We start from the raw sequence: 27,196 nt of genomic DNA, 5'->3' as shown, positions 1-27,196 counted from the left end.
GTTACAACAGAGTTCATAACACGCTTAGGCAATCAGTTCATGCTTCTGCTGAATATATAATTAAAAACAATTGTTTTCTCTCCTTACTCCATCCTTCTGGTCCTTGTGTTGTAATCGTGGGGCACAATCTGTTTCCATACTATCTTTGTCATCAAATATGCCAGCATCAGTTGTCAGTGCATGACGTGTTTGGTCCAGTAGAACAATCGCTTCGTTATGTATGGTCTCACACACAGTTAGCAGCATTTGAGAATACTGAGGAAAGTCACTAACTAAACAAAAGATTACAACAGTAGAACTACAAGTCAGTGATAGAAATTAATTTACAGAGCAACATGCATTAGATGGATCTGCATCAAAACATACTTTAATTAGATTTCAGAAACCCCCACCCCCCCCGAGTAATATTAACATATATATAAAACTATATTAACTTTTATACATTAAAAATATACACACACACACACACACACACACACACACAGAGGCAACATAAAAATGTGAACGTATTTCTAATGCAGTCATTATGCCTTAAACTACAATGGCTATCACATTCAAGATCACCGTCTACATGAAATGTTATATCATAACTGTATCATCTGCAATTCATGAAGCAGAAGAAAAAAAGAAATTCTATTCCAAGTATATGAGTTCAGTTAGCAAAATAATGTCTACTCAATGTCATGAACTCTTTCCTCTTGGGTAATATAATACAATGCACATTATCGTGACCAGTGTGCTACAGTACCTGACTGACTGCAAGATGGTAAACACCTACACCACATGATTGCAGTGGTTCAAGGAGGTACCATCAAAAGGACAATCAGAGCAGTAAATGCAGCTCTGACAGCAACAAAAACACAATGGAGAGAATGGGGAAAGGTCTACATATTAAAATAAATTATGAGTCTCCTACAATCAACCTAATGATTTCCATATTGAAGCATATGTGATTCTCTATTTTTGTAAAAACAGGAATCACAATATAGTATCTTTCATTTGTCCCCTATACCGGTGATCTGAAGAACTGAACATAAAACAGTACAGCACTCTACAGGCCCTTCATACCATGATGTGCCAACCTTTTAATGTAGTCCAATTTTTCTTTCATCCATGTGCCTAAGTAATACCTTCTTAAATGCCCCCACAGTAGCTGCCTATATCACCATCCCTGGCAATATGTTCTACACACCCACCACTGTGTATAAAAAAAAACTACCCCTAATACATCCCCCGTATTTTCCTTCAATCATCTACAAATTATGCTCCCTCTTGTATTTGCCATTTACGCTCTGGAAAAATACCCTGTCCATTTTACTTATGCCTCATCAATTTGTACACCTCTATCATGTCATCTCTCATCCTCACTCACTCCAAAGAGAAAAGCCCTAGCTCACTCAGCCTTTCCTCATAAGACATGTTCTCTAATCCAGGCGACATCCTGGTAAATTTCTTCTATACCCTGTCTAAAGCAACCACAACTTTAACACAACCATAACTGAAGTGTGGTCTGAATGCCTGTCCTGCAACTCCTGATCCTTAGCCATCAAGCACAAATCCATAACATTCACCACAAAGAACATTACAAACTTTTGAAAGAAAACCAAAAAGGAAGCAAAAGTTTCACCTCGTAGTTGCTTGATCTGAAGTGCAATTATGATAGCAGAATATATTTTTGCTTTTGTCTTCTCCATGAAGTACTGGTTGCTCTGTGAAAGGCTCTCTAGAATTTGATCCAAAGGGTCCAGGATTTTAGATACATTAACAATTGTGCTGAGAAAGGAACAAAGCAGGAACCATTATTCTGTGCCATTTAGTTGTTTTTGGTTACGTACATATACCATGATCACTTTCTTAAGTTAAATAGAGTGGCAAATTCAGGGCAATGTCCAAAGCATAATCAGGAAGGATAAACAGCTTTGACCTTTTCTTGGCCAAATTTTCAAAGATCAACTTCATTTGTTACACGCACATGAGTACAGTGAAATGCATTACTTGTGTCAAATCAGATAAACAAAAATTGTGCTGGGCACTCTGCAAGTGTTGCCACGCTTCCAGCGCCAACATGCCATGTTCCCAACTCCCTAACTCTAATCGTATGTCATTGGAATGTAGGAGGGAAAAAACATGGGAGGTGGGGAGGACATACATATAGTGGAGGGAACTGAGTCTCCGTCTTGCAGCTAGTGCTTTAAAGCATTGTGCTAACTGCTGCACTACTTGCTGGTATAGAATATAACCCAAAAATGTATTTTTAAACTTTGTTTTGACATTAGTGAGCACAGATTTGTGAGCAGCTTTGGCCTGCTTATCAAAGAAAAGATACTAGCGAGGCTCCAGAGGTCATGAGCATGATCCCAAGAATGAAAGGGTTAATGCTTGAAGAGCATTTGGTGGCTCTGAGGCTGTACTCACTGGATTTTAAAAGAATGAAGGGGATCCCAATGAAAGCCATCATATGTTGAAAGGCCCAAAGAGACTGGATATGGAGAGGATATTTCCTATAGCAAGGGGAAACTAGCACCAGAAGGCACAGCATCACAACAACAGAGGGATGTCCATTTAGAACAGAGATGAGGCAAAATTTCTTTAGCCAGAGATTGATGAGTCTGTAGAATTCATTGCCACAGACGGCTATGGAGGCCAAGTCATTTGGTATAGTTAAAGCAGGCTGTTGATTAGTCAGGCTGTCAAAGGTTACAGGGAGAAGACAGGAGAATGGGGTTGACAAGGATAATAAATCAACCATGATGGAATGGTGATGCACACTCAATGGGACAAGTTACTTAATTCTGCTCCAATTTCTTACAATCTTATTCAAGAACAAATAGGAGGCTACAAGAAGTTAAAAATACACATTTGCAAATGTTATTAACAGAACACACGATATATTTTAAAATTTGCAAACAATATTCAGTAAAGTCAGTGACATCGTTCCAAACATATTGTATATAATCACGCTAATCTTGTTTCCCACCTTTTCCACTGTTTCAGTAGGATTAAAAGCAGTGTTGCTAGCATTGATCCCATTCGCAGGCATGGAGCAGATGAGGTAACTGTCAGCTGACAAGAGAATTATAAGATGAGAGTCAAGCATATAAAAGGCATTCAAATATCAAACTAGCACATTTCCAACAAATCTTCACCTTTAAATGTTCTTTCAGATAAGTGTGATGCAATTCAAAGTGCTGGATTATTGCTCAAATCTCAAGATCATAGTCAAGACAACAGATTTGCATTCAATTAATTGTAAAAAGCACACCGAAATACAGTAAATTGCAAGAAACTCACCAAAACTTTGGTTGTTTCAAGAACGTCATGTAGTAATTGCAGCCGGAGTGAACAGTCACAAAGATGCATCACCTCCTCCTGTGGAACAAAATAAACTAAAAAATCAATATGATTTAAGTTTATTATTACTGACCTGTCATGAAATTTGATGATTTGTGGCAGCAGTTCAGTGCAGGCATAACAAATTACTGTAAGTTACAATAAAATAAAGTGTGAAAGATTAATAACAAAGTAGGTAGTGTTCATGGGTTCATAGACTGTTGTGATGGTGGAAAGAAAGAAGCTGTTCCTTTCTCCCTAATGGTAGTCATGAGAAGAGAGCTATAAAGCTGTTTGGCTATTTTACACTGCACTTTGCTTAGGGTTGGGGGAGCATTATCTACTCTCCGGGTTTAACACTTTGATGAAGAGGGACTCTATATTAATGTATGTAGATGTAGCTCCCAGAGCCTGACTTCAATCCAACAGTTGCTTACTGCCTTCCTCAGGTTTTGGGGTAATTCAACAGTAAACAACTTAAAGATAGCTATTGATTTTATACACTACTTCTTATGGGGGAGGAGCAACCTCCCCTCTGTCCCTGCTGTTTCTTTTTGTTTTAGTATTTGTGAAAATTGCCAACTGCTTTCCTATCTGCCTATTAACACAGTCATAGAATAGTACAGCACGGATACAAGCCCCTTTGTCCAGCCAGTCCACAGTGCCCACTGAGCTAGTCCCAATTTTCTGTGGTCAGCCCATATCCTTTTCAGCCCCATCTCTCCAAGTACCTATCGAAGTGTTCCTTAAATGAAACATAAAAAAACAGAAAACCTACAGCACAATACAGGCCCTTCAGCCCACAAAGCTGTGCCGAACATGTCCTTACATTAGAAATACCTAGGCTTATCCACAGACTTCTATTTTTCTAAGCTCCATGTTTCCATCCAGGAGTCTCTTAAAAGACCCTGTCGTTTTTGTCTCCACTGCTGCCGCCGGCAGCCCATTCCAAGCACTCACCACTCTCTGCATAAAAAACTTACCCGACATCTCTGTACCAACTTCCAAGCACCTTGAAACTATGGCCTCGCATGCTAGTCATTTAAGCCCTGGGAAAAAGCCTGACTATCCACACAATCAATGCCTCTCATTATCTTGTACACCTGTATCAGGTCACCTCTCATCCTCTGCCACTTCAAGGAGAAAAGGCCAAGTTCATTAAACCTATTCTCATAAGGCATGCTCCCCAATCCAGGCAACATCCTTGTAAATCTCCTCTGTACCCTTTCTATGGTTTCCACATCCTTCCTGTAGTGAGGCGACCAGGATTGAGCACAGTAGTCCAAGAGGGGTCTGATCAGAGTCCTATATAGCTGCAACATATGCCTTCTTAACCACGGTGTCAACCTGCGTAGCAGCTTTGAGTGTCCTATGGACTCGGACCTTGAGATTACTCTGATCTTCCACCCTACCAAGAGTCTTACCATTAATGCTATATTCCGCCATCATATTTGACCTACCAAAATGAACCACCTCACACTTACCTAGGTTGAGCTCCATCTGCCACTTCTCAGACCAGTTTTGCATCCTATCAATGTCCCACTGTAACCTCTGACAGCCCTCCACACTATCCACAACACCCCTAACAAACGTACAAATGTAATAACAGCAAATGTACTAACCCATCCCTCCACTTCCTCATCCAGGTCATTTATAAAGATCACAAAGAGTAGAGGTCTCAGAACAGATCCGAGGCACTCCACTGGTCACCGGTCTCCATGCAGAATATGATCCATCTACAACCGCTCTTTGCCTTCTGTGGGCAAGCCAGTCTTGGATCCACAAAGCAATGTCCCCTTGGATCCCATGCCTCCTTACTTTGTCAATAAGCCTTGCATGGGGTACATTATCAAATGCCTTGCTAAAATCCTATACACTACATTTACTGCTCTACCTTCATCAATGTGTTTAGTCACATCTTTAAAAAATTCAATCAGGCTTGTAAGGCATGACCTGCCTTTGACAAAGCCATGCTGACTATTCCGAATCATATTATGCCTCTCCAAATGTTTACAAATCTTGCCTCTCAGTATCTTCTCCATCAATTTACCAACTACTGAAGTAAGACTCACTGGCCTATAATTTCCAGGGCTATCCCTACTCCCTTTCTTGAATAATGGAGCAACATTCGCAATCCTCCAATCCTCCGGAACATCTCCTGTCCTCATTGATGATGGAAAGGTCATCACCAGAAGCTCAGCAATCTCCTTCCTCGCTTCCCACAGTAGCCCGAGGTACATCCCATCCGGTCCCAGTGACTTATCAAACTTGATGCTTTCCAGCACATCCTCTTCCTTAATATCAACATACTCAAGCTTTTCAGTCTACTGCAAGTCATTTCTACAACTGCCAAGATTCTTTCCGTAGTGAATACTGAAGCAAAGTATTCATCAAGTATCTCTGCCATCTCCTCCGGTTCTATACACACTTTTCCACTGTCACACTTGATTGGCCTTATTCTCTCATGTCTTAACCGCTTGCTCTTCACATATTTGTAGAATGCCTTGGGGTTTTCCTTAATCCTGTCCGCCAAGGCCTTCTCATGGCCCCTTCTGGCTCTCCTAATTTAATTCTTAAGCTCCTTCCCTTTCGCCTTATAATCTTCTAGATCTCTATCATTACCTAGTTTTTTTAACCTTTCATAAGCTCTTCTTTTCTTCTTGACTTGATTTACAACAGCCTTTGTATATCACAGTTCCTATACCCTACCATCCTTTCCCTGTTTCACTGGAACGTATCTACACAGAACTCCACACAAATATCCCCTGAACATTTGCCACATTTCTTCTGTGCGGTTGCCTGAGAACATCTGTTTCCAATTTATGCTTCCAAGTTCCTGCCTGATAGCCTCATATTTCCCCTTACTCCAATTAAACATTTCCCTAACTTGTCTGTTCCTATCCCTCTCCAATGCCATGGTAAAGGAGATAGAATTGTGATCACTGTCTCCAAAATGCTTTCCCACTGAGAGACCTGACACCTGACCAGGTTCATTTCCCAATACAAGATCAAGTTCAGCCACTCCTCTTGTAGGCTTATCTACATATTGTGTCAAGAAACCTTCCTGAACATACCTAAAACACTCCACCTCATCTAAACCCCTCACTCTAGGGAGATGCCAATCAACATTTGGGAAATTAAAATTTCCCACCACAACAACCCTATTATTATTACTATTATTATTATTATTATTATTATTACTCCTATTATTATTACAACCCTATTATTATTACTATTATTATTATTATTATTACTCCTTTCCAGAATCTGGCTCCAGTTTCTGTTACTATTGGGTGGTCTATAAAAAAGCATCCAGTAGAGTTATTGACCCCTTCCTATTCCTAACTTCCATCCAGAGACTCAGTAGACAATCCCTCCATGACTTCCTCCTTTCCTGTAACCGTGCCACTATCTCTGATCAACAGTGCTGTGCCCCCACCTCTTTTGCCTCCTTCCCTGTCCTTTCTGAAACATCTAAAGCCTGGCACTTGAAGTAGCCATTCCTGCCCCTGCATTAGCCAAGTCTCTGTAATGGCCACAACGTCATAGATCCAAGTGCTGATCCATGCTCTAAGCTTATCCGCTTTATTCATAATACCTTCGCATTAAAATAGACATATCTCAAACCATCGGTCTGAGTGCGCTACTTCTCTTTTCACCTGCCTATCCTCCCTTTCGCACTGTCTCCAAGCTTTTTCTATTTGTGAGCCAACCTCCCTTTCCTCCATCACTTCAGTATGGTTCCCACCCCCCCAGCAATTTAAGTTTAAACTCTCCCCAATAGCCTCTGCAAATCTCTCCACCAGGATATTGGTACCCCTCAGATTCAAGTGCAACCCGTCCTTTTTGTGCAGGTCACACCTGCCCCAGAAGAGGTCCCAATGATCCAGAAATCTGAATCCTTGCCCCCTGCTCCAATCCCTCAGACACGCATTTATTCTCCACCTCACTCTATTCTTATACTCACTGTCGTGTGGCACAGGCAGTAATCCCGAGACTACTACTTTTGAGGTCCTGCTTCTCAACTTGCTTCCTAACACCCTGTAGTCTGCTTTCAGGACCTCCTCTCTTTTCCTACCTATGTCATAGGTAGGAACATATTGTTCCTGCCTCACCACTCATTCCTGAGTTCATTCCATATACTCATCTGGAGATGAGTTACCCCTCAGGTCTCTTTTAAGTCTTTCACCACTCACCTTAACTCTACGTTCCATAGCTTTAGACTCTCCTATTCTGGGGAAAAGACTTACCATCCTGCTTATCTATGCTTTTCATAATTTTTAAACACTTCTGTGGAGCACAGACTCCTTGCTTGGAGGTATAGATCCAAGACATGAAAAAAAGGTTAGGACCCCTGCTCCAAGGTCTTCCCAAATTCTCCTACATTCCAGAGGAATAAAAAGCTAGCCTGGTCAACCTCTCTCTCACCCAAGCCCTCCAGTTCCTGGCAATATTGTCATAAATCTTTTCTGCACTTTCTCCAGTTTAACCACATCTTTCCTATAAAAGAATGACAAAAGCTGTACACAAATTTCCAACTACAGCCTCACTAACAACTTATACCAAGTGCAACAATGTTCCAACTCCTATACTCAATGCATTGAGTTGTAAGAGGTCGCAGCTTTCATATTCAGGTGACTGAAAACTTGAAAGTGCAGTGAAATGTGAAAAGGAGATGTAAGCAGAAATGTGAATTTTTGACAGAATGAGAGAAGCCATATAGCTGAGAAAACCCAACTACAAGAATACAAAAATCTATTTTTACAAGAAGGTTACAAGAATAGAAAAATCTGTACGTAGTTTATTGAAAGTTTTTACATATTTTGTACACAAGTTTGTATATATTTTACATAGTTTATTGAAAGTTCATTGAAAATGACCGGCAGGATAAATTACTGTTTAATATAAAAGTGTGAGGGATTCTGGACTCTGAATTAGGGCAAAGACTACATATGCAAGGAGGTGTTGATGAAACTTTCAAACACACTAGTTTGTCTACAACATTAATATTATATCCAGGATTGGGTGCTACATACTTCCACAAAGATAAATGCTTTTGTGCCAATTAAATCCAAAGGAGTTGTTCTTCATTTAAAAAAAAAGAGAAGACTGCAAGGGGATTTGATAGGGGTACTTAAAATAATGAATGAAGTAGATCATGTAGATAAAAAAAGGATCTTATCATCATGACAGAAGGTAAATTAAATAAAATCAATGAAACTATTTGGAATTGAAAGTCATTATTATTCTTGGTGACCAAGAAGCTTCCATATTGTTACTAAAGGCCAACTAGCTCACCAATGTCCTACAGGAAAGAACATTAATGCCTATCACCAGTGTGATTGATTCTTTTATATTGTTTGAAATGGTCTTTCTAGCCGTGTTATTCAAAGTACAATAGACCTGGACTCTGACCTCTATGTTCCATCCACAAACACAGAAAAACAAGTACAAATACCCAGTTCCCTGAAAAGTATTTAGAGAATTTTAGTAAATAACTGTATATACAGATGGCCCCCATTTTTCGAACGTTCACTTTACAACTCGCTGTTACGGAAGACCTACATTAGTACCTGTTTTCGCTAACCAAAGAGGATTTTCACTTTTACGAGAAAAAGACGCCCACTTTATACATGTGTTACCCCAAGAAAGACTACCATGACCGTGAAGCCTTGTGCAGGTAGTTATGTGCGCATGTGTGCACGTGCCGATTTTTTTTCCTCCACATCGATTTTGGCTCACTGTCTTCCCGATTTTCATAAGTGAAACTACACCGTACATACAATATTTCTATTCTATATAGGCTGTATACTTATCATATCATTCCTGCTTTTACTATATGTTTGTGTTATTTGAGGTTTTATGTGTTATTTGGTTTGATTTAGTAAGTTATTTTTTGGGTCTGGGAACGCTCAAAAATTTTTCCTGTATAAATTAATGGCAATTGCTTCTTTGCTTTACGACATTTCGACTTACAAACTGTTTCATAGGAACACTCTACCTTTGGATAACGGGGGAAGCCTGTAATTGCAATTTTTTTTAAACATTTAAAAGCTGCTCCACTGATCTCAATTACATAGACATTTATTTTGCAGCTCAATATCACAACCAGAATTAATTCCTATTTGATTAACTTGGGCATTTTGACAATGTTCTAATACTGCATTTATATTCTTTATCAGATATCAATCCTATCTGAACAAACTGGACACCAATTGCAATAGCATCATTTTGTAGCAATATTTCAGACAAAACATTTGGGAGAAGTCCAGATTCTGAACACATCTTGATTTGAGGCCAGAGTCTGGTCATCAGAGTAACAGCCATTGAAGCTGTGTCTGAAAACAGGTATCTTCTAACCTTAGTATCCCCCAACACACGATAGCATACAAGATATATAAAATTTAATGCTTACATAGCTAGTAGCCAGAACAAGAAACATTCTCCACGCTGATATCAACTTATGGAATTCGAGAAATGTTGAGGCTCCATCAGTATCTGCTTCCGTCATATAGATAACAAGGGATTTGATATATTCAGACCAATATTCATATCGTTTCTTATCAAAGAACATTTTCAATGTGTTCTTTAGAGTCTGGTCCAGAGAACCTCTAATGGTATAAAAAACATAACATTTAGAAATAGTCTCTTATAAATTCACAAATTCATTGCACTCTAATCCAACCAGTAAAAAAAAAACAACAAAACAACCTTTACGTGAGATGGGTCTGTGATAAAGAGTAAAGATCAAGAATAAACAAACAGAATAAATAACAAATAAAGATTTCCTTTCCTTCAACAAGCTTATCTAAATAACCTCAGGAAAGTAACTAATAAAAAGAACATCCTACAAGCTATGCATATCTAAGCCAAAACTGCCTGAAGATAAGATTTTGAATTTGTTCTAAGGCTGCAATTAAAATAAACCTTCAACACCATACACAATTCCATCAACTAAATGTTATTTTTACTTCTTGGACACCTCAACAACCGAACAAAACAAATGAAACTAGTAAGGACTGAAGTGAAGTGATGAGATGCTGTGGTCTAACATTCTAGTCAAACAATTTCTATGTTGCTAACACACAAGTGGGCATAATAATCAACATACAACGACAAAAGATTTGACAAATGTTCCAATCATGAAAGGTCATGATGGAGAAGGTTTTAATACTGGCAGAAGGTTAAGGATCACTGGACAGACTTCTAAGTGATTAACAAAAGAGCCAGTGGTGACATGAAAAAAATCTTCTCTTAAACAGGTCATGATATTAACTTTAGTAATTGAAATGGTGGGAGAAAGGGACTCAACTTTTGCTTTCAAACAAGAGAGAGAACTTGCAGGGCTGTGAAAGAAAGACTTGGAGACAGCAACTGATCAGATCAGAGCTAGCATAGATAAATTAAATAGCTGCCTTCCAAACTGTAACAATTCTATGATTTTATGGAAAATTCAAGACAGAAATGCTTCTGAAACTCAATTCACTTAAGCTAGAGACTTTGGTCAGTTTGAAGTATCACAGCATAATTTTATTTACAGAACTACAGTGATATTTTTAAAAATAACAATGATCAACAAAGAGAAAAGCTAGTGCTTCAAAAATCAATAAAAAGTGTACCTGACAACATAGTATATTTCCAGGCAGATAATTTTCAAAGTGAAGGCACAGGTTTCGAGGACACTCTTCTATGGAGTACAACCAAAATTAATTAAGCAAAAATGAATAAAACTACAACATTCAGAAAGATAACAAATATTATTTATACCCAGGTACCATTGAGCTACTTTAAAGATGGTGAAAAATGGAGAGTTTAGAAGACTGGTCTTTCAATGCAATTTCTATAAAGTAAACACCTCAGATTTTATGAAAACCATTGCAGATATGGAGAAGTATCAACTAACAAAGTTAGGAAGCTGCAACATTAATCATAAAAACAATTTTAACAGTCAAGAAATTAACAGCAAGTTCTTGTCCTTGACGTTCAGTGGCAAGATCTAGCTGTTGACCTCAATGGTGCAAGGGCATTCTCTGGAGAACAAAAGAGCAGACTAGCACAAATTAGATCATACCTCTGTAATGTCAGAGGGGGCTGGCAACTCTCCAAAAAGCACAGATGTCAAATTCTCCCAAAATCGATCCCTGGAAAATAAAATTAATCCATCATCTTGTGCTTATAAGCACAAAGAATCTGTAGATACAAACATTTTTACAATGTAGGTTGGATTTCAATAATATTACAGAGACCCCTACCCTGTCCTAAGTGAATTATTTGATTGCATGAAGTATTCATGACAAAGTAGGTGAATTAATGGCACAAACAGAGATAAATGCATAGTATCCAACAGCAAATTCAGAGGCATGATTGTTAAAGTGACCAATGTTAGGACTTAAATATTTTGGGATGCTTAACTTTTAGAAGAATTCAAAAAATGTTAAAGAAGGGAGGGTAGAATGCAATACAGGCAGACAACAGGAAGGATCTCAGCAGAGAAGTAAAATCAATTTGGGTGCAGCTAAGAAACAGCAAGAGGCAGAAAACAGTGGTGAGAGTTTATCTATATACTTTCCTAGTTTGATAATGTAGTTGTTCCTCTCCATGCCTTGTGGTGCATTGGGCAGCAACCTTGCACTTTCTTTAGCATTTGTCCATTTTTTTTCGAGGCCAAGTTGCTAACTCAATGCTCAACCCAGCACAGATGGAAAGAGTGCAAGAAGCTAGCTGGATTCAAACCCAGGCCCACTCGTTTCTAAGTCCATTGCAGATGCCACCACACACCACATATAGCTGGCTATATGGTAATGTAGGACACACTTAAAAAAAGCCATATTATCCAATAACAAAGGTACTACAATAATAATTAAATGGGCCTTAATTTGCATTGTGACTGGGCAAGACAAATTATCAGTAATAGCATAAAGTATTAAAAAAAAGAAATGTTTTTCTAAATCAGTTTGTTGAGGAACCAACAAGTAAACTGGGTATTTCAGTTAATGTACAATGAGACAAGAATACATTCCTTATCTAATAGGGTACAGTGATCAAAACACAATAGCACTTCAAATCTGAATAAAGCAAACTGCAAAGACGCGAGACTCAATTGGACTATGATGTATGATTGATTGATTGATTGAGATACATGCCCTTCCGACCCTTTGAGCTACACTGCCCAGCAACCTCTGAATTAACACTAGCCTAATCACAGGATAATTTACAATGACCAATTAACTGGCATGTCTTTGGACTGTGAGAGGAAAGTGGAGCATCCGGAGGAAATTTGCATGGTCATGGGGAGAATATACAATCTCCTTACAGACAGTGGCAGGAACTTAGATTAAAAGATTAAGTAAACAAACAGCAACTTAGTTTTGAAGCATTAATACACCATTTACAAGTAAAATATAACCCCATAAGACAAAAAGAAAACAAGAAGAAAAGTGCTCCAACTATGTATACAAGGAGAAGTTAAAGGTAGCACTAGATCAAAGGAAATGGTTTAGTACAACATTGCCAAAAAGAAACAATTCAAAATTCAGTGGAGGACCAAAGCACTGATAGAGAAAGCAGAAGACAAAGCTAATGAGAAACATTAAAACAGATTATAAATACATCCATTTATACGAAATATATAATTATATTTTCTATCTTTCATATAAATAAGATGCTAGATCCCCAGCTGCTTCCAATCTATATCAGTGATCTGGATCAGCAGTTCAAGTGTAATATTTCCAAGTTCATTAATTATACAACGCTTGGTGGCAGTATGGGTACAGGAGGATGTTGAGAGACTTTAAGGGTATACAGGGCAAGTTAAATAAATCAACAAGGATAAGGCAGATGGAATACTATGTAGAAAACTTTAAATTATCACCTTGGTGGGAAAAACAGAAGCACACTATGTTTTAAGTAATAAGAGACTGAAACGAGTTGGTGACCAGAGGGACCAGAGTGTCCTTGACAGGCATCATGAAAACTTGCCTTGGGGGTCAACAAATTATTAGGAAGGCAAATATCACGTTGGACTTTATTGCAAGTGGATCTGACTACAATGTTAGAGACAAAATGCCCCAATTATATAGAGTCCAAGTGAAAACAGACATTCTACAGGCCAGGTCTTTCCATCTGCAGATAAATTTACAATGAAGAGTGCAGCTACGGCTGCTTCCTGGGATGACAGATCTATCATACCAGGAGATTAAGCAGGTAGAGTCTCATAAATTTAGAAGAATAAAAAGTGAACTTATTGAAATATTTTAAAAAGTTCCTGAACAGCATGATAAAGTGACTACAGAATCACAGTTGAGATGAATTCCTTCATCTTGGGAAGTCTCCAGTCAAGCACAGTCAGAACAGAGATCGCTAAGTTTTGGACATCAAGGGAGAAAAGGATTTGGGGTTTAGGAGACCCTTGGGTAAAAGATTAGCCATGGATTGGTTGAATGGTACAGCAGACAAAATTATTTCCACTGTTAAGAAAACTTCTCTATTCTTTAGAGTCTATTTCGTTTGAAGTAGTTCAAATAAAATTTATTTTAATCATGATTTATATCTTTCACAGTCACGCACTTCCATGTATTGTAGATGTCAAGAATGCTTTGTTTCAATTCAAGTCCCCTCCCTTAATTCTTCCTCTATTCCACTGATGACAACATTTGTAGTGTTTCCAACATCCATTGACCGTGAGAATCTATTTAGCAATGCTTTGACTTTCCTCTCATTTTATTTAACCCACATGCAGGGTATCTCCTAAATCGCTGCCTTTCCGACTTCCTATTCTTTCTTTCTCTGCAAGTGGACAGCTCAAACCCACAATACCATTCTCCAACATCTTGGATTGTGCTTCGTTTATTTCAATTTTCCAGTTCCATTATCCTATTGATACCAGTTTTATTTAGAGATACAGCTCAGTGACAGGCCCTTCCAGTCCAACAAGCCCACACCACCCAATATGTATGTCTGTCTTTAAAATGTGGAAGGGAACCAGAGCACCCGGAGAAAGCATTTGCAGTCATGGTGAGAACATACAAACTCCCCACAGACAGCAGCAGAACTGAACCCACATCACTGGTGCTGTAATAGTGTTACACTAACCTCTATGCTACCACATCACCCTCAACTACGCTCCTGTTTTCCCTTATCAAACTAACAATCCATTCTATCTTAACAGTGGTCAAACAGACCCAGCTAGTCCATTTCACATGTTTTTGTATTTATCTTCCCATCTTCTTCACTTCACACCTTCAACCCTCGTCAATAAGTCAAATTATTTTCCAGGATATCAATCACCTAGATGGGGGAGATTTTGAACAATTTCTTTTCTTCGGTATTCACTAAGGAGAAGTATATTGAACTGTGTAAGGTAAGGGAAACCAGTACAGAAGTTATGGAAACTATGACGTACTGGCGCTTTTAAGGAATATAAAAATGGATAAATCTCTGGGTCCTGACAGGATATTCCCTAGGACCTTGAGGGAAGTTAGTGTGGAAATAGCAGGGGCTCTGACAGAAATATTCCAAATGTCATTAGAAACGGGGATGGTGCCAGAGAATTAGTGTATTGCTCATGTGCTTCCATTGTTTAAATAGGGTTCGAAGAGTAAACCTAGCAATTATAGACCTGTCAGTTTGACATCAGTGGTGGGTAAATTAATGGAAAATACTCTTAGAGATGGTATATATAATTATCTGGATAGACAGGGTCTGATTAGGAACAGTCAACATGGATTTGTGTGTGGAAGGTCATGTTTGACAAATCTTATTGAATTTTTTTAAGAGGTTACTAGGAAAGTTGACGAGGGTAACGCAGAGGATGTTGTCTATATGGACTTCACTAAGGCCTTTGACGAGGTTCCGCATGGAGAGTTAGTTAGGAAGGTTCAGTCGTTAGGTATTAATATTGAAGTAGTAAAATGGATTCAACAGTGGCTGGATGGGAGATGCCAGAGAGTAGTGGTGGATAACTGTTTGCCAGGTTGGAGGCCGGTGACTAGTGGTGTGCCTCGGGGATCTGCACTGGGTCCAATTTTTTTGTCATATACATTAATGATCTGGATGATGGGGTGATAAATTGGATTAGTAAGTATGCAGATGATACTATGGTAGGTGGCATTGTGGATAATGAAGTAGGTTTTCAAAACTTGTAGAGAGATTTAGGCCAGTTAGAAGAGTGGGCTGAATGATGGCAGATGGAGTTTAATGCTGATAAGTGTGAGGTGCTACATTTTGGTAGGAATAATCCAAATAGGACATACATGGTAAATGGTAGGGCATTGAAGAATGCAGCAGAACAGAGTGATCTAGGAATAATGGTGCATAGTTCCCTGAAGGTGGAATCTCATGTGGATAGGGTGGTGAAGAAAGCTTTTGGTATGTTGACCTTTATAAATCAGAGCGTTGAGTATAGGAGTTGGGATGTAATGTTAAAATTGTACAAGGCATTGGTAAGGCCGAATTTGGAGTATTGTGTACAGTTCTGGTCACCGAATTATAGGAAAGATGTCAACAAAGTAGAGAGAGTACAGAGAAGATTTACTAGAATGTTACCTGGGTTTCAGCACCTAAGTTACAGGGAAAGGTTGAACAAGTTAGGTCTTTATTCTTTGGAGCGTAGAAGGTTGAGGGAGGACTTGATAGAGGTATTTAAAATTATGAGGGGGATAGATAGAGTTGACGTGGATAGGTTTTTTCCATTGAGAGTAGAGGATTCAAACAAGAGGACATGAGTCGAGAGTTAGGGGGCAAAAGTTTAAGGATAACACAAGGGGGAATTTCTCTACTCAGAGAGTGGTAGCTGTGTGGAACGAGCTTCCAGTAGAAGTGGTAGAGGCAGGTTCGGTATTGTCATTTAAAGTAAAATTGGATAGGTATATGGACAGGAAAGGAACAGAGGGTTATGGGCTGAGTGCAGGTCAGTGGGACTAGGTGAGAGTAAGCGTTCAGCACGGACTGGAAGGGCCTAGATGGCCTGTTTCCGTGCTGTAATTGTTATATGGTTACATGGTTATAGATCATCTGAAAAGCAAATACCCACATTACAAAGGAATATTTAATAATGACTAAAATATTTTTAAAAATGCAAACATATCTTTCAATGTATTTTCCCAATTAACTAAAGCAAAATACAGCATCTCTGCATACCATCTTTGTTTTATTTGTTTAGACTTAAGAGACTACTTCTGAAATGAGCAACATAATGTTCAGCCTCAATAAAAGATGTCAATGTATTTGGTTACCCTTCCCTAAAGGCTGCTTTGCAACAAAGTTAATTATATTGGACTTACTTGGTTCGTAAAACAGTCATGGCACTGTCCCTGCGGTCCTGCCACAAGGCATGCAGAAAAGCAATGGCTGCACGATGGATAAGAGGAGGACACCAGTATTTTCCATGTTGCTTGGAGTCAATAAATTCCAGTACTACCTGCAGACAGCTCCATTCTCCCAAGATAAACTCCTGTCAATAAATGCCATGAAACAGAACATTAAATCTGACATTTTTAGTTGGACAATGTAAAGACTGTTCTCCAAAGGCAGATTATTTTAACATATCACCTTTGATCCAACTGCACCATCTTTCACTTCCAGATTGAGAAAGAGTTCAATCAAACCTGGCTGGGTTTCCACCGCAACAGTCAAAAACTCCAGGATCATCACCTTAATACGCATGTCCTAAATCATAGAAAACAAATAGTTATTTAATGTTACCTACACCTGGAGAACTCGTTTGTTCATTCTATTCCCACCTTTAACTTCCTTTTAGGAAGCTAACTGTAACAAATCCATTGTACACTTACTGATTCAGTACTATAAAAGCATTACTATTATTAACTGTGTAAAAATCAAAGAATAGCTACCTCTGTCTTGCTTTGCAGTCTATTAAGAAATGCATCACGTATTGCCGCAGCATCACTTCCAAGACAGGCATAAACTGACATTGGAGCCACCTGGAGAAGTATAAAATTATCTGTGAGGAATATCAATGCACAGTATATAAACTCACTACATCACATGTAGGTAAATGATAAACAATTTTAATTTTAGCTCACTGAAAAAGGCATCACAGGTAGATAGGGTGGCAAAATTGTTTGGAACACTGGCCTTCATCACCTAAGGCACTGAGTACAGGATTTGAGAAGCTATGTTGTAGTTACACATACAAGATGCTGGTGAAGCCACATTTGTATTATTGCGTAGTCTTCGTCACTCTGTTAGAGGAGAGATGTTATTAAGCTAGGAAGAGTGCAGAAAAGTTCTACTGGAATGTTGCCTGAACTTGGCGGCTTGAGTTAAAAGAGGAGGTTGCGTAGACTAGGATTTTAATTCTCAGGAACGCAGAAGATTGAGGGCTGACCTTGTATATGATGAGTAGCATGTGGCCAAGCGGTTAAGATGTTGGACTAGAGTGCACAAGTTAAAGATCAGGGCAAGAGATTTAAAGGGATTATCTGCAGCTTCATACAGAGTGCTGCATATTTTGAATGAATATTTTGAGGCAAGCACATTAGCAAATATAAGCACAAATATACACAAATAAGCAAATATACAAGAATGATCAACCAAGTAAGAGCAAATGAAACCAGGTTGCTGAACGAGTTAGGCCAAAGGGCCCATTTCCATGCTGTGTGGCTCAATGCCTCTGTGATTCTATATCCAGGCTTGCTCTCACACACTTTGGGAAAAGATGAATAAAATATAACCATATAACGATTACAAATAAATGGACACTAGTTAAATAAGTATTAGAGATTTTAAATCTTAATCAGAATATATTGTCAATGACTAGATACCTGTGTAAGGTATTCAAAAATTATTACCTCTTAACCCATACAAGCTCCATTTTGAAAGAGAAGATTGCCTGAAAATCTAAGTCAATAATGTCACAATTAACAGGTTACATATTAGCAATCACCAGTAATGGACCTCAGACCAACATATGTACTCAAATATATTGACAATCTATATCGACAGAAAAATGCCCAAGAGGGTATAAAAAAACCCTGCTCCTTTTACTTCAACCACTTTCTCAGTCAGGCCCTCAAACCTCTCATTTTTAGTCACCAGCCAATTGAAGACAGAGAAGAATACCAGTCTGCAGTCATAACCAGCATCAAAAAGGGAAAAAATTTAAACAACTTAACATGGTCATCTGGACTTTGGCCCTCTCCTTTTTTCCATCTTTTCCCGTCACTGAAATTTCTATTCCCACCAGATTTAAACCACGGACTTGACGGCAACCTTCCAGACATCTTGACTCTCCAAAATGAAAATGGAAAGACCATCAAAGTGAGTGTGTGTGTGCCCGCCCGCCCTTAACTCCTGGTTAAGCTTTTTGCACTGATCTTTTTGGTGATTACTCATCAAACAGCGTGTCTTGGGCATCTGAAACCTGGCGGAGCCCATCCCTGTCCAGGTTTTTTTGGAGCCAGCTGGATTCAAACTCAGGAGCTTTTGCTCCAAAGTCTGGCGCTGATGCCACACCACCACCAAATGGCCTAAATTTAAATGATGATAATATAAAATAGGCAACACTCCCAAGTGACTGCTTCTTGGGTCAGTTTGCAAGACCATGTGCAAATACTATGCGAAGTTCAGAGGTAAAACTGTATGACTAATTTTTATCCCCACACATTTAACAGTATCAACCAACTTTCTAGTACCCTTTAAAAACATCAATTAATTCTCAGGGAAGTGATTTGGACACACAATCCTAAATAGCAAACATTAGCAAGCTAATTATCCTGGGCCCTACTCCATCCTTATCCAAGAGGCACTATCCACAAATGAGATTACTTGCTTTATCGATTTACTTTTCCCTTTCCATCCTCAGGAGTTTGGGCATTGACCATGAAAGCGGTATCAGCTACTTCAATGCACCAATACTCAGTTTGGATATGCACTGTAGCCTTTAAACACAACTTACCATTGCAAGTCTCTTCAGAAGCTGAATGGCAAGACGTGGCAATGCAGGATCATGCCTATGGTAAATGTACTTTGCCAAAACTGCTATTAAGTTATTACCATGGGTACCTGTAATAATAAACACAAAAATGAAAATCAGAAAAAAATTAAAAGACAAAACCAACTGTGTAGATGAATTCCACTGTTGCTCATTTGGTAATCATCTTGCCTCCAAGACAGATGTTGAATGTTCAGGTCTCACTACTGACTTGAGCAAAGTAACTCAGGCTGTCCGTACATAAACTGTGCAACACACACAAATTATGGAGGAACTCAATAAATCAATCAGCATCTATGGAAGGAAATAAACAATTGAAGTTCTGGGCAATAAATCAACTATTTATTCCACTCAATAGATGCTGCCTGACTTGCTGAATTCCTCCAGCATTTTGTGTAGGTTACTCAAGATCTCCAGCGTCTGCAAAATCTTGTTTTACAAACTGCGTAATTAGGATTTTGCCTTTTTGCCTGCTCCACCATTCAACATGATCCTGCCTGATCGTCCACTTCACTATCCTGTACTCACTTTTTTCCCTGTTACGTGTATTCCTCAAGATGTCCAGCATTTACAGAATGTTGCATTTTTGATCAATAGCTAATGCAACAACTTTTACTCCATTCTCTCTTGTAAAAACATAACTTATTTTATTAACTTCTTTCCCACCTCCCCACCCATACAAGAGCTTCATGGTTGCTTTCTGACATGCTATCATCTAATTCATTTAAAGGTCATTACACATTTTCTTCAAAATGCCCGTGTGCACTTTAAAAAGAAGTGCAACTCTGAAGTTGGATTGATACCATGGAACAATAATTATAATGTAGCAAAGTTCACAATACAAATTAAAATTCTGCTTTCTTATAACTTCATATATAATGGAGTACATCATTCCATTGAAAGGTGCTCAGTTAATAGTGTTGAAAATTAATGGTGCAATGAGTCATTAAGAACAGGTGAAACTAAATCAAAGCATAAGATTAACAGCAATAACATTTCCAACAAATTCAAAATCTAATTTCTCATTATTACTTAGTTGCATAACATACCATGTTGAGTCAGAGCCTGCTCCAATGGCGAGATCACGTCTGATGATGGCTTCAGTTTGATAACATTGTTCGTTATAGAAAATGCCAGTTTCATGGTCTGAGTGAGAGTCTGACCTGATCCCTCAGATCCGCTGCTACTTTTACATTTTTGGTAGTTGGTTGCAAAAGGATAAAAAAGGATGCAGTTTGTTTAAACTGATGAATATTAATGCTAAGAAAAACAAAGTTTAGTATTTAAAGTGCAATATTCTTTTAACAGTATTACTGATTATTTTAGTTATCTTAACCATATGTAGAGTTGCCTTTAGTATCCAGGACATTGCAATTTGTCAGAACATTGCTGTATTAAAAATTTCCTTTCTTAACAGTACCAAAATCCCATAGTATTTAGTGTTTTCCCTCCAGTTCAATATAACTTTGGATCAATAGCATTTCCCTGGTTTTGCTCACTAAGACTGTGACTCAATGAATAAATATCATAAGACCATATGGCACAGGAGTAGAATTAAGCCACTCAGCCCATCAAATACCATTGTATCATGAAATGCACTGAACTGCAGTATAAGGTCCTAACAGTCCATTGTTAAACAAAGAAATGTTAGTACATAGATAGTGTGCAAGGAAATTTCCCATTTGTCAATCCAAAATGAGTTGCAAACAGAATGATGCTTTGACCCTTTTTTTTAAGAACAGTCACAGGTTAATAAGATCTATTGTGACTCCAAGTTCTCATGACAAAAAACAAAAGTGACTTCTACTGCTGGAAAGGACTTTTTAACCCACCCACCAGGTCATCCTCCTCCGAGCTGGATGCCTTTTTATATTAATCTGGATCGCTACATTTAGTCAGCCAGTTAGAATGTTGGCTAGTCACTTCTAGAATATAAATTCTATCTAAAATGTGCATACTGTCAAGGTTAAAGAAAACAAATTGAAGAAATAGTAATACAGTACATTGAACTCACTTCTTTTACACTGCATACAATTCCTCAATTACAGGCTTAATCATTCACTCAATTTGGTAAATAGTTACTTTCAACAACTGTAGTACTTTCAGCCTTCATTTGTCCTTCCAAGATTTTTTTAAAAATGGAGATGCTAGCAAACTGTAATGATATACATTCAGTGGCCACTTTATTAGGTACACCTGCTCTTAATGCACATATCTAATCAGGCAATCATGTGGCAGAAACTCAATGCATAAGAACACACACACACACACACACACACACACACACGAGCTAGGTGGGGTGGTTTGAATTGCTCAGAAACTGGTGATATTCTGAGATTATCATGCACTACAGCCTATAGAGTTTACAGATAATGGTGTGAAAAACAAAAAAAAACCTAGTGAGCAGCAGTTCTGTGGATGAAAACAGCCTGTTAATGAGGGAGGTCAAAGGAGAATGCTAGACATATTCGAGCTGACAGGAAGGTAACAGTAGCTCAAATAACTAGGTATTACAACAGTGGTATGCAGAAGAACATCTCTGAACCTACATGTTGATCCTTGAAGTGGATGAGTACAGCAGAAGTCCTACCCAGTACTAGAAAGGTGTACCTAATATAGTGGCCACTGAATGCATACTTAAATGTTATCACTTAGATGAAGCTAGCTGTGTGAAAAGTTTCTTCCATCGAACACCCTGTTCCAATGTTCTAAGAACTTGAAGCATTTTAAAAGTCGTAGAAAAGTACAGCAAAGAAACATAACCCTTTGATCTATCTAGTCCATGTCAATACCTCAGGACCACAAGGAGCCTAGCCCTTCATACTCCAACCAGCCATGTACCTAACCAAAGTTCACTTAAATGTTGAAATCAAGCTCGCTTGCACCACTTGTGTTGGTAGCTCATTCTACACTCTCACAACTCTCTGTGAGTGAAGACGTTTCTCTACATGTTCCCCTTAAACTTCACCTTTCACCCTTAACCCATGACCCCTGGCTGTAGTCCCACTCAACATCAGTGGAAACAGCCTGCTTGCATTTACTCTATCCATATCCGTCACAATTTGGAATACTTCCTATGAAATCTGCTCTCAATCTTCAACATTCTAAGGAATAAAGTCCTAACCTATTTAATCTTTCCTCATAACTCAGGTCCTTCAGCGTTAAATTCTATCTGCCATTTTTGACCCATTTTTCCAGCTGATCCAGATCCCTCTGCAAGTCATGACAGCGTTCCTTGCTGCCCACAACATCCCCAGTCTTGGTGTCATCCACAGATTTGCTGTTCCAGTTAACCACATCATCATCCAGATCATTGATATGATGACAAACAATAATACACCCAGCACTGATCGCTACAGCACTCCACTAGTCACAGGCCTTCAGTCAGAAAGGCAACCATCTACTACCACTCTGGCTTCTCCCACAACGCTAATGTCTAATCCAATTTTCTGCCTCACCTTGAATACTGACTGACTGAACCTTCTTTTCCAATCTCCCATGCAGGCCCCTGTCAAATTCAAATACCTTGCTAAAATCCATGTAGACAACATCCACTGCCTCACCTTCATCCACTTTCCTGGTAACTTCCTCGAAAGACTCTCCAAGATTGGTTAGACATGACCTACTATGCACAAAGTCATGTTGACTATTCTTAATAAATCCATGTCTATTCAAATGCTTATATCTCCGGTCCCTTAGAGTACCTTCCAATAACTTTCCCACTACTGAGGTCAGGCTCACCAGCCTATAGTTTCCTGGTTTATGTTTAGAGCCTTTCTTAAACATTTAAACAACGTTGGCTATCCTCCAATTCTCTGGTACCTCTTCTGCTGCTAAGGATGATTTAAATATCTCTGCTAGGACCCCAGCAATTTCTACATTTGCCTCCCACAGGGCCTGAGGGAACACCTTGACAGGCCCTGGGGATTTATCCACCCTGCTTTGCCCCAGGACAGCAAACACCTCCCCTCTGTATATAGGGCCCATGAAGTTGATGTCGCTTTGCCTCACTTCTGTGTCCATCTCCTGAGAAAATGCAGATGAAAAAAAAAGATTCAAGAGGTCCCTCATCTGTTTTGGTTCCACACGATTACCATTCTGCTCTACGAGAGGATCAATTTTGCTCTATGCAATCCTTTTGCTCTTAACATATCTGTAGATTCCCTTAGGACTCTCCTTCTCCTTGTCTGCTAGAACAATCCAATGCATTTTTAACCTTCCTAATTTCTTTTTTAAGCATTCTCTTGCATATCTTACACTTCATAAGCACCTAATTTGTTCCCACCTGCCTCTACTTGCTCTGCACCTCCCTTTTAATATAACAAAAACTTAACCAGGTTCATTTGTTATCTTTACCTTTTATTCTGACAAGCACATACAGGCTTTGTACTCTCAAAATTTAACTCTGAAGGCCTCCCATTTACCAAGTACACCTTTGCCAGAAAACAGCCTGTCCCAATCCACACTTGCCAGATCCTTTCTGATACCATCAAAACTGGCCTTTCTCCAATTTAGAATCTCAACCCACAGATCAGACCTTTCTTTTGGCATATTTACTATGAAACTAATGGCATAGTGACCACAAAATGCAAAGTGTTCTCCTACACAAACTTCTGTCACCTTTTCTTGGATCGAATCTTATGACGTATTAAGATCAATTCTTCTCAATTAACCACACTAAACTGGACAAGACTCTTGGTTAAATATAAGAATTCCCCAGGGGAACTTAAGTAATGTCAATGCAATCCTCAGCAAGCACCAGCCTACAGTATAAAAATATCCATCATATAATATGGTTATATTGAATGACAAAAAGTAATTGAAAATCAAAAGTCAAACGGATCATCAGTACCAACATTTTAAAGCTGTAGGAAACATTAAAAAGAGAATAGGAGCTACCTTGCATCTAACACATTTCGTATGGTTTAAGCATTTGAAATTGGTAGTGACTGAGAAAGGTGAATTACCCACACTCTAATGCTTGGTATACTCTACATTGTGATTAGGCTAAAAGAAAATAATACCTTTCCCTATGTGCAGCAAGTTGTAATCTGAAGATTACTACCTGGTGAATCAAACACATTCCAATTCATACATATACAATGAAATCTTTTGCAACGTCTTGTTAACATTTATTTTCTGCTGCGCAACACTTACAAAGGTTATGGTTACAAAAAATCAATAGAAAATCTGTATTGGATGAATTGCAAAAGGAGCTGATATATGTCGACATTAATCATACCTGTTGGGTTGTGCTGCCATTACTGTATCAATTGTGTCCACCCCAATAGCCATAATATTTACGATGGCTTGTCCTGCTTCTGTGTTTGCCAAACAATGGATGCACATAGTCTGAAGACTGAGAGGACTAGCAAATGAGGAAAATAAGTAAAACATTAATATTTTGATAAAGTGAAATATACTTCCATCAGCACCTCTGAAAATAAATACATTGATAAAAAAATTGATTCTTAGTGTCATACCTGCCTTGCGATGCCTCTTCAGGGTTCAGATTCAAGATGGTATAAATAAGCTCAAGAATCAGGCAACCTACAGCAAATGCAAGAACATGAAATTGAAAGGAAATGGAAAGTAAATCATACACATTTGTTAATGTGCATTGTTCATTTTAATAAAATCATCTTAAAAATTAAGCAAAAAGTAAATATTATTCTAGTTGCTCTTCCACAATTTAACATTTAAGCTGCTTCCAGAAAAACCACTAGGTACAGTAATATAATACAATAATGCAGGACATATTCATTGGCAAAGATCAACTTGACTGAGCAGCAGTGAAAATCTGACAGTCACCCACTTGCTTCAATTTCATGTCTGCCATTTCATACACAAAACAAAATCAAATTCCTCTCCATTTTATAGAGAAGACATGAACTCGGAATAGAAAAAGGCTACTCAGCCCCTTAAACAACTCTCCCATTTAATACAATCAGTTGATCTGAATGAAACTTCAACCCTGCATCTTTGTCAACCTTTCAATCTCTTACCAAAACAAACTTTCTATCAACAAAACTCAAAAATATTCAGAAACTCTGCTAGCCTTGGCTTTCAGGCTGATCTAAAAGGTCATAGCCATCAGGGGCAAAGGAAAAATCATTTCATCATCTTTTTAAATAAATGAAGATTTAACAAGCTTTACTGTTACATCTCATCAGTTAATAACTCATCGGGGTGATTGATAACTTCGTGGCCTAAGGTAGAAGATGAGTTATTAACTTCAAACTTTCTGCATAATCATTCAAAGAGTTGAACTGCATGTGCATGTAACGAGAGCTGTATAACTCATCTCCTTTTACCTTAGGTCATGAATTTATCAATCACCCATGCTGTGGACACTTTCTATAGGTCCAAGATCTGTATGCTCCATGAACGCTGGACTAAGTGTGTAAATGTAGGAGGGGACTATGCTGAAAAATAAATGTGCTAGGTTTTCCAAAATTGACTCCTTCTACCTTAGGCCACGAACTTATTAATCACCCCTCAGTATTTTGAGATTATTTTAAGAATAACAATAAACTGGTTGTACCAATAATGGGTGCATTATGATATAGCTCAGTATGATACCATAAGTTGCACCAATATACACTCATAAGCCTTAAATATTCGACTACAATAAAACTCTGATCATCTGTTATTGAACTATTTGGAAGTTTCTATAGTTCAACATCTGGCTCACCAGGTAATGTATGTTGCACTCCCCTCTGCCTCAAGTACCTGTTCCTTTGATCCCCTTCAATTAACTGGGTCCAGGTTCCCATGCTCTCTTTCTACTTCATAATTGACTGGAAAATTTATGTTTAACTTCTAAACAAAAAAAGCTAATTGAAAATCTATGGACATTAAAATAACACCGAACAACCTAAAAAATGCACCAGTTCTATACTAAAAATCCCTAATAAATCAGATTATTCGAGTCTTCTGTAGATGTATAATGAATGTGTCTATAAAATGTAATTCAAAATATCTGAATTATTTTAAGAGGCTACTCAAATCCTTCATACTAAATTAAAACAAAGGTTACACAATGACTTGTGAACAAACCCTTACCAATTTCTTCTCGCATGCCATAAACATTATAACGCCATTTATGGTAGGTCGGCAGCAACTCTTTCAAGACAAAGACCACACAAGGCATAAGACCTAGACTCTGTGTGCTTCCCAGTTGTCCCTGTCCAAAAGAAACCAAATTTCAGGCCATTTTACTTGATCATAACACAAGATGCAAAAACCAACGAAATTTATTATATCCATTAATTGATACTGCAAAGCAGTATTACTATAGTATTGGAGTTGCATCAGTACCATAAATATGCTGTTTAGTTACAATGCAAACAATTTTGATTTTTAAACATCCTTGTTTGCAGATCAATCAACCTTCCACGTTTTGCATCAAATATGTGTAACAATGTACTGCTAGACATATTCTGATCCTTTATACCATTTTCTGAACCATAGCGCTACCAGAGCCAGTTTCAAGACCATCCAAGTAGACAGAAATGTTACACTACGCAGCAAGAAAGGAGGAGGGATTGCAGAGTTAGCAAATTAAAGGTGGTGTAACCCCGAACACGTTATTGTAAAGGAACATTTACGTAGCACGGACATCGAGCTTTTAGCGATTGGGATACAACCATATTACTTGCCCCAGTAATTCTCAACTGCCATTTTAGTTGTTCTTTACATTCAACCATCGGCTAATGCAAATGTAGTGTGCAATGTTATTCTTTTGACCATTGATAGAATACAAACTCAATATCCCAATGCTTCTGTGGCTGCTACTGGGGATTTTAATCATGTTTCTCCTGAGGCAGTAATGCTAATTTTTTATCAATATGCCACCTGCCCTACGCGGGACAACAGAACACTGGACCTTCTGTATGTGAATGTAGAAGATGT

General features: G+C 38.4%; 1 protein-coding gene across 3 annotated transcripts in view; it reads right to left on the bottom strand.

Moving 5' to 3' along the window:
- nup188 (nucleoporin 188) overlaps positions 1 to 27,196 on the bottom strand; it is a 114,059-nt gene that overhangs the window by 37,096 nt on the left and 49,767 nt on the right. For 2 of the 3 annotated variants that reach the window (XM_059993768.1, XM_059993770.1), the window contains 15 exons: positions 26,348 to 26,468; positions 24,766 to 24,832; positions 24,525 to 24,650; positions 20,332 to 20,468; positions 19,247 to 19,353; positions 17,181 to 17,270; positions 16,879 to 16,995; positions 16,611 to 16,780; positions 11,402 to 11,471; positions 10,950 to 11,017; positions 9,746 to 9,941; positions 3,292 to 3,369; positions 2,978 to 3,063; positions 1,628 to 1,773; positions 88 to 272 (listed from right to left, as the gene is read on the bottom strand). In XM_059993768.1, coding sequence (XP_059849751.1) covers positions 88 to 272; positions 1,628 to 1,773; positions 2,978 to 3,063; positions 3,292 to 3,369; positions 9,746 to 9,941; positions 10,950 to 11,017; positions 11,402 to 11,471; positions 16,611 to 16,780; positions 16,879 to 16,995; positions 17,181 to 17,270; positions 19,247 to 19,353; positions 20,332 to 20,468; positions 24,525 to 24,650; positions 24,766 to 24,832; positions 26,348 to 26,468 — 1,764 coding nt within the window. The remainder of the gene's footprint in view (positions 1 to 87; positions 273 to 1,627; positions 1,774 to 2,977; positions 3,064 to 3,291; positions 3,370 to 9,745; positions 9,942 to 10,949; positions 11,018 to 11,401; positions 11,472 to 16,610; positions 16,781 to 16,878; positions 16,996 to 17,180; positions 17,271 to 19,246; positions 19,354 to 20,331; positions 20,469 to 24,524; positions 24,651 to 24,765; positions 24,833 to 26,347; positions 26,469 to 27,196) is intronic. The other variant, XM_059993769.1, reaches the window with a different exon arrangement.

The sequence above is a fragment of the Hypanus sabinus genome, chromosome 18 (assembly GCF_030144855.1).
Source record: "Hypanus sabinus isolate sHypSab1 chromosome 18, sHypSab1.hap1, whole genome shotgun sequence".
NCBI lineage: Eukaryota > Metazoa > Chordata > Chondrichthyes > Myliobatiformes > Dasyatidae > Hypanus > Hypanus sabinus.
Note: the sequence above shows the minus strand (reverse complement) of the source record. Positions and strands in the feature narration are given on the sequence as shown.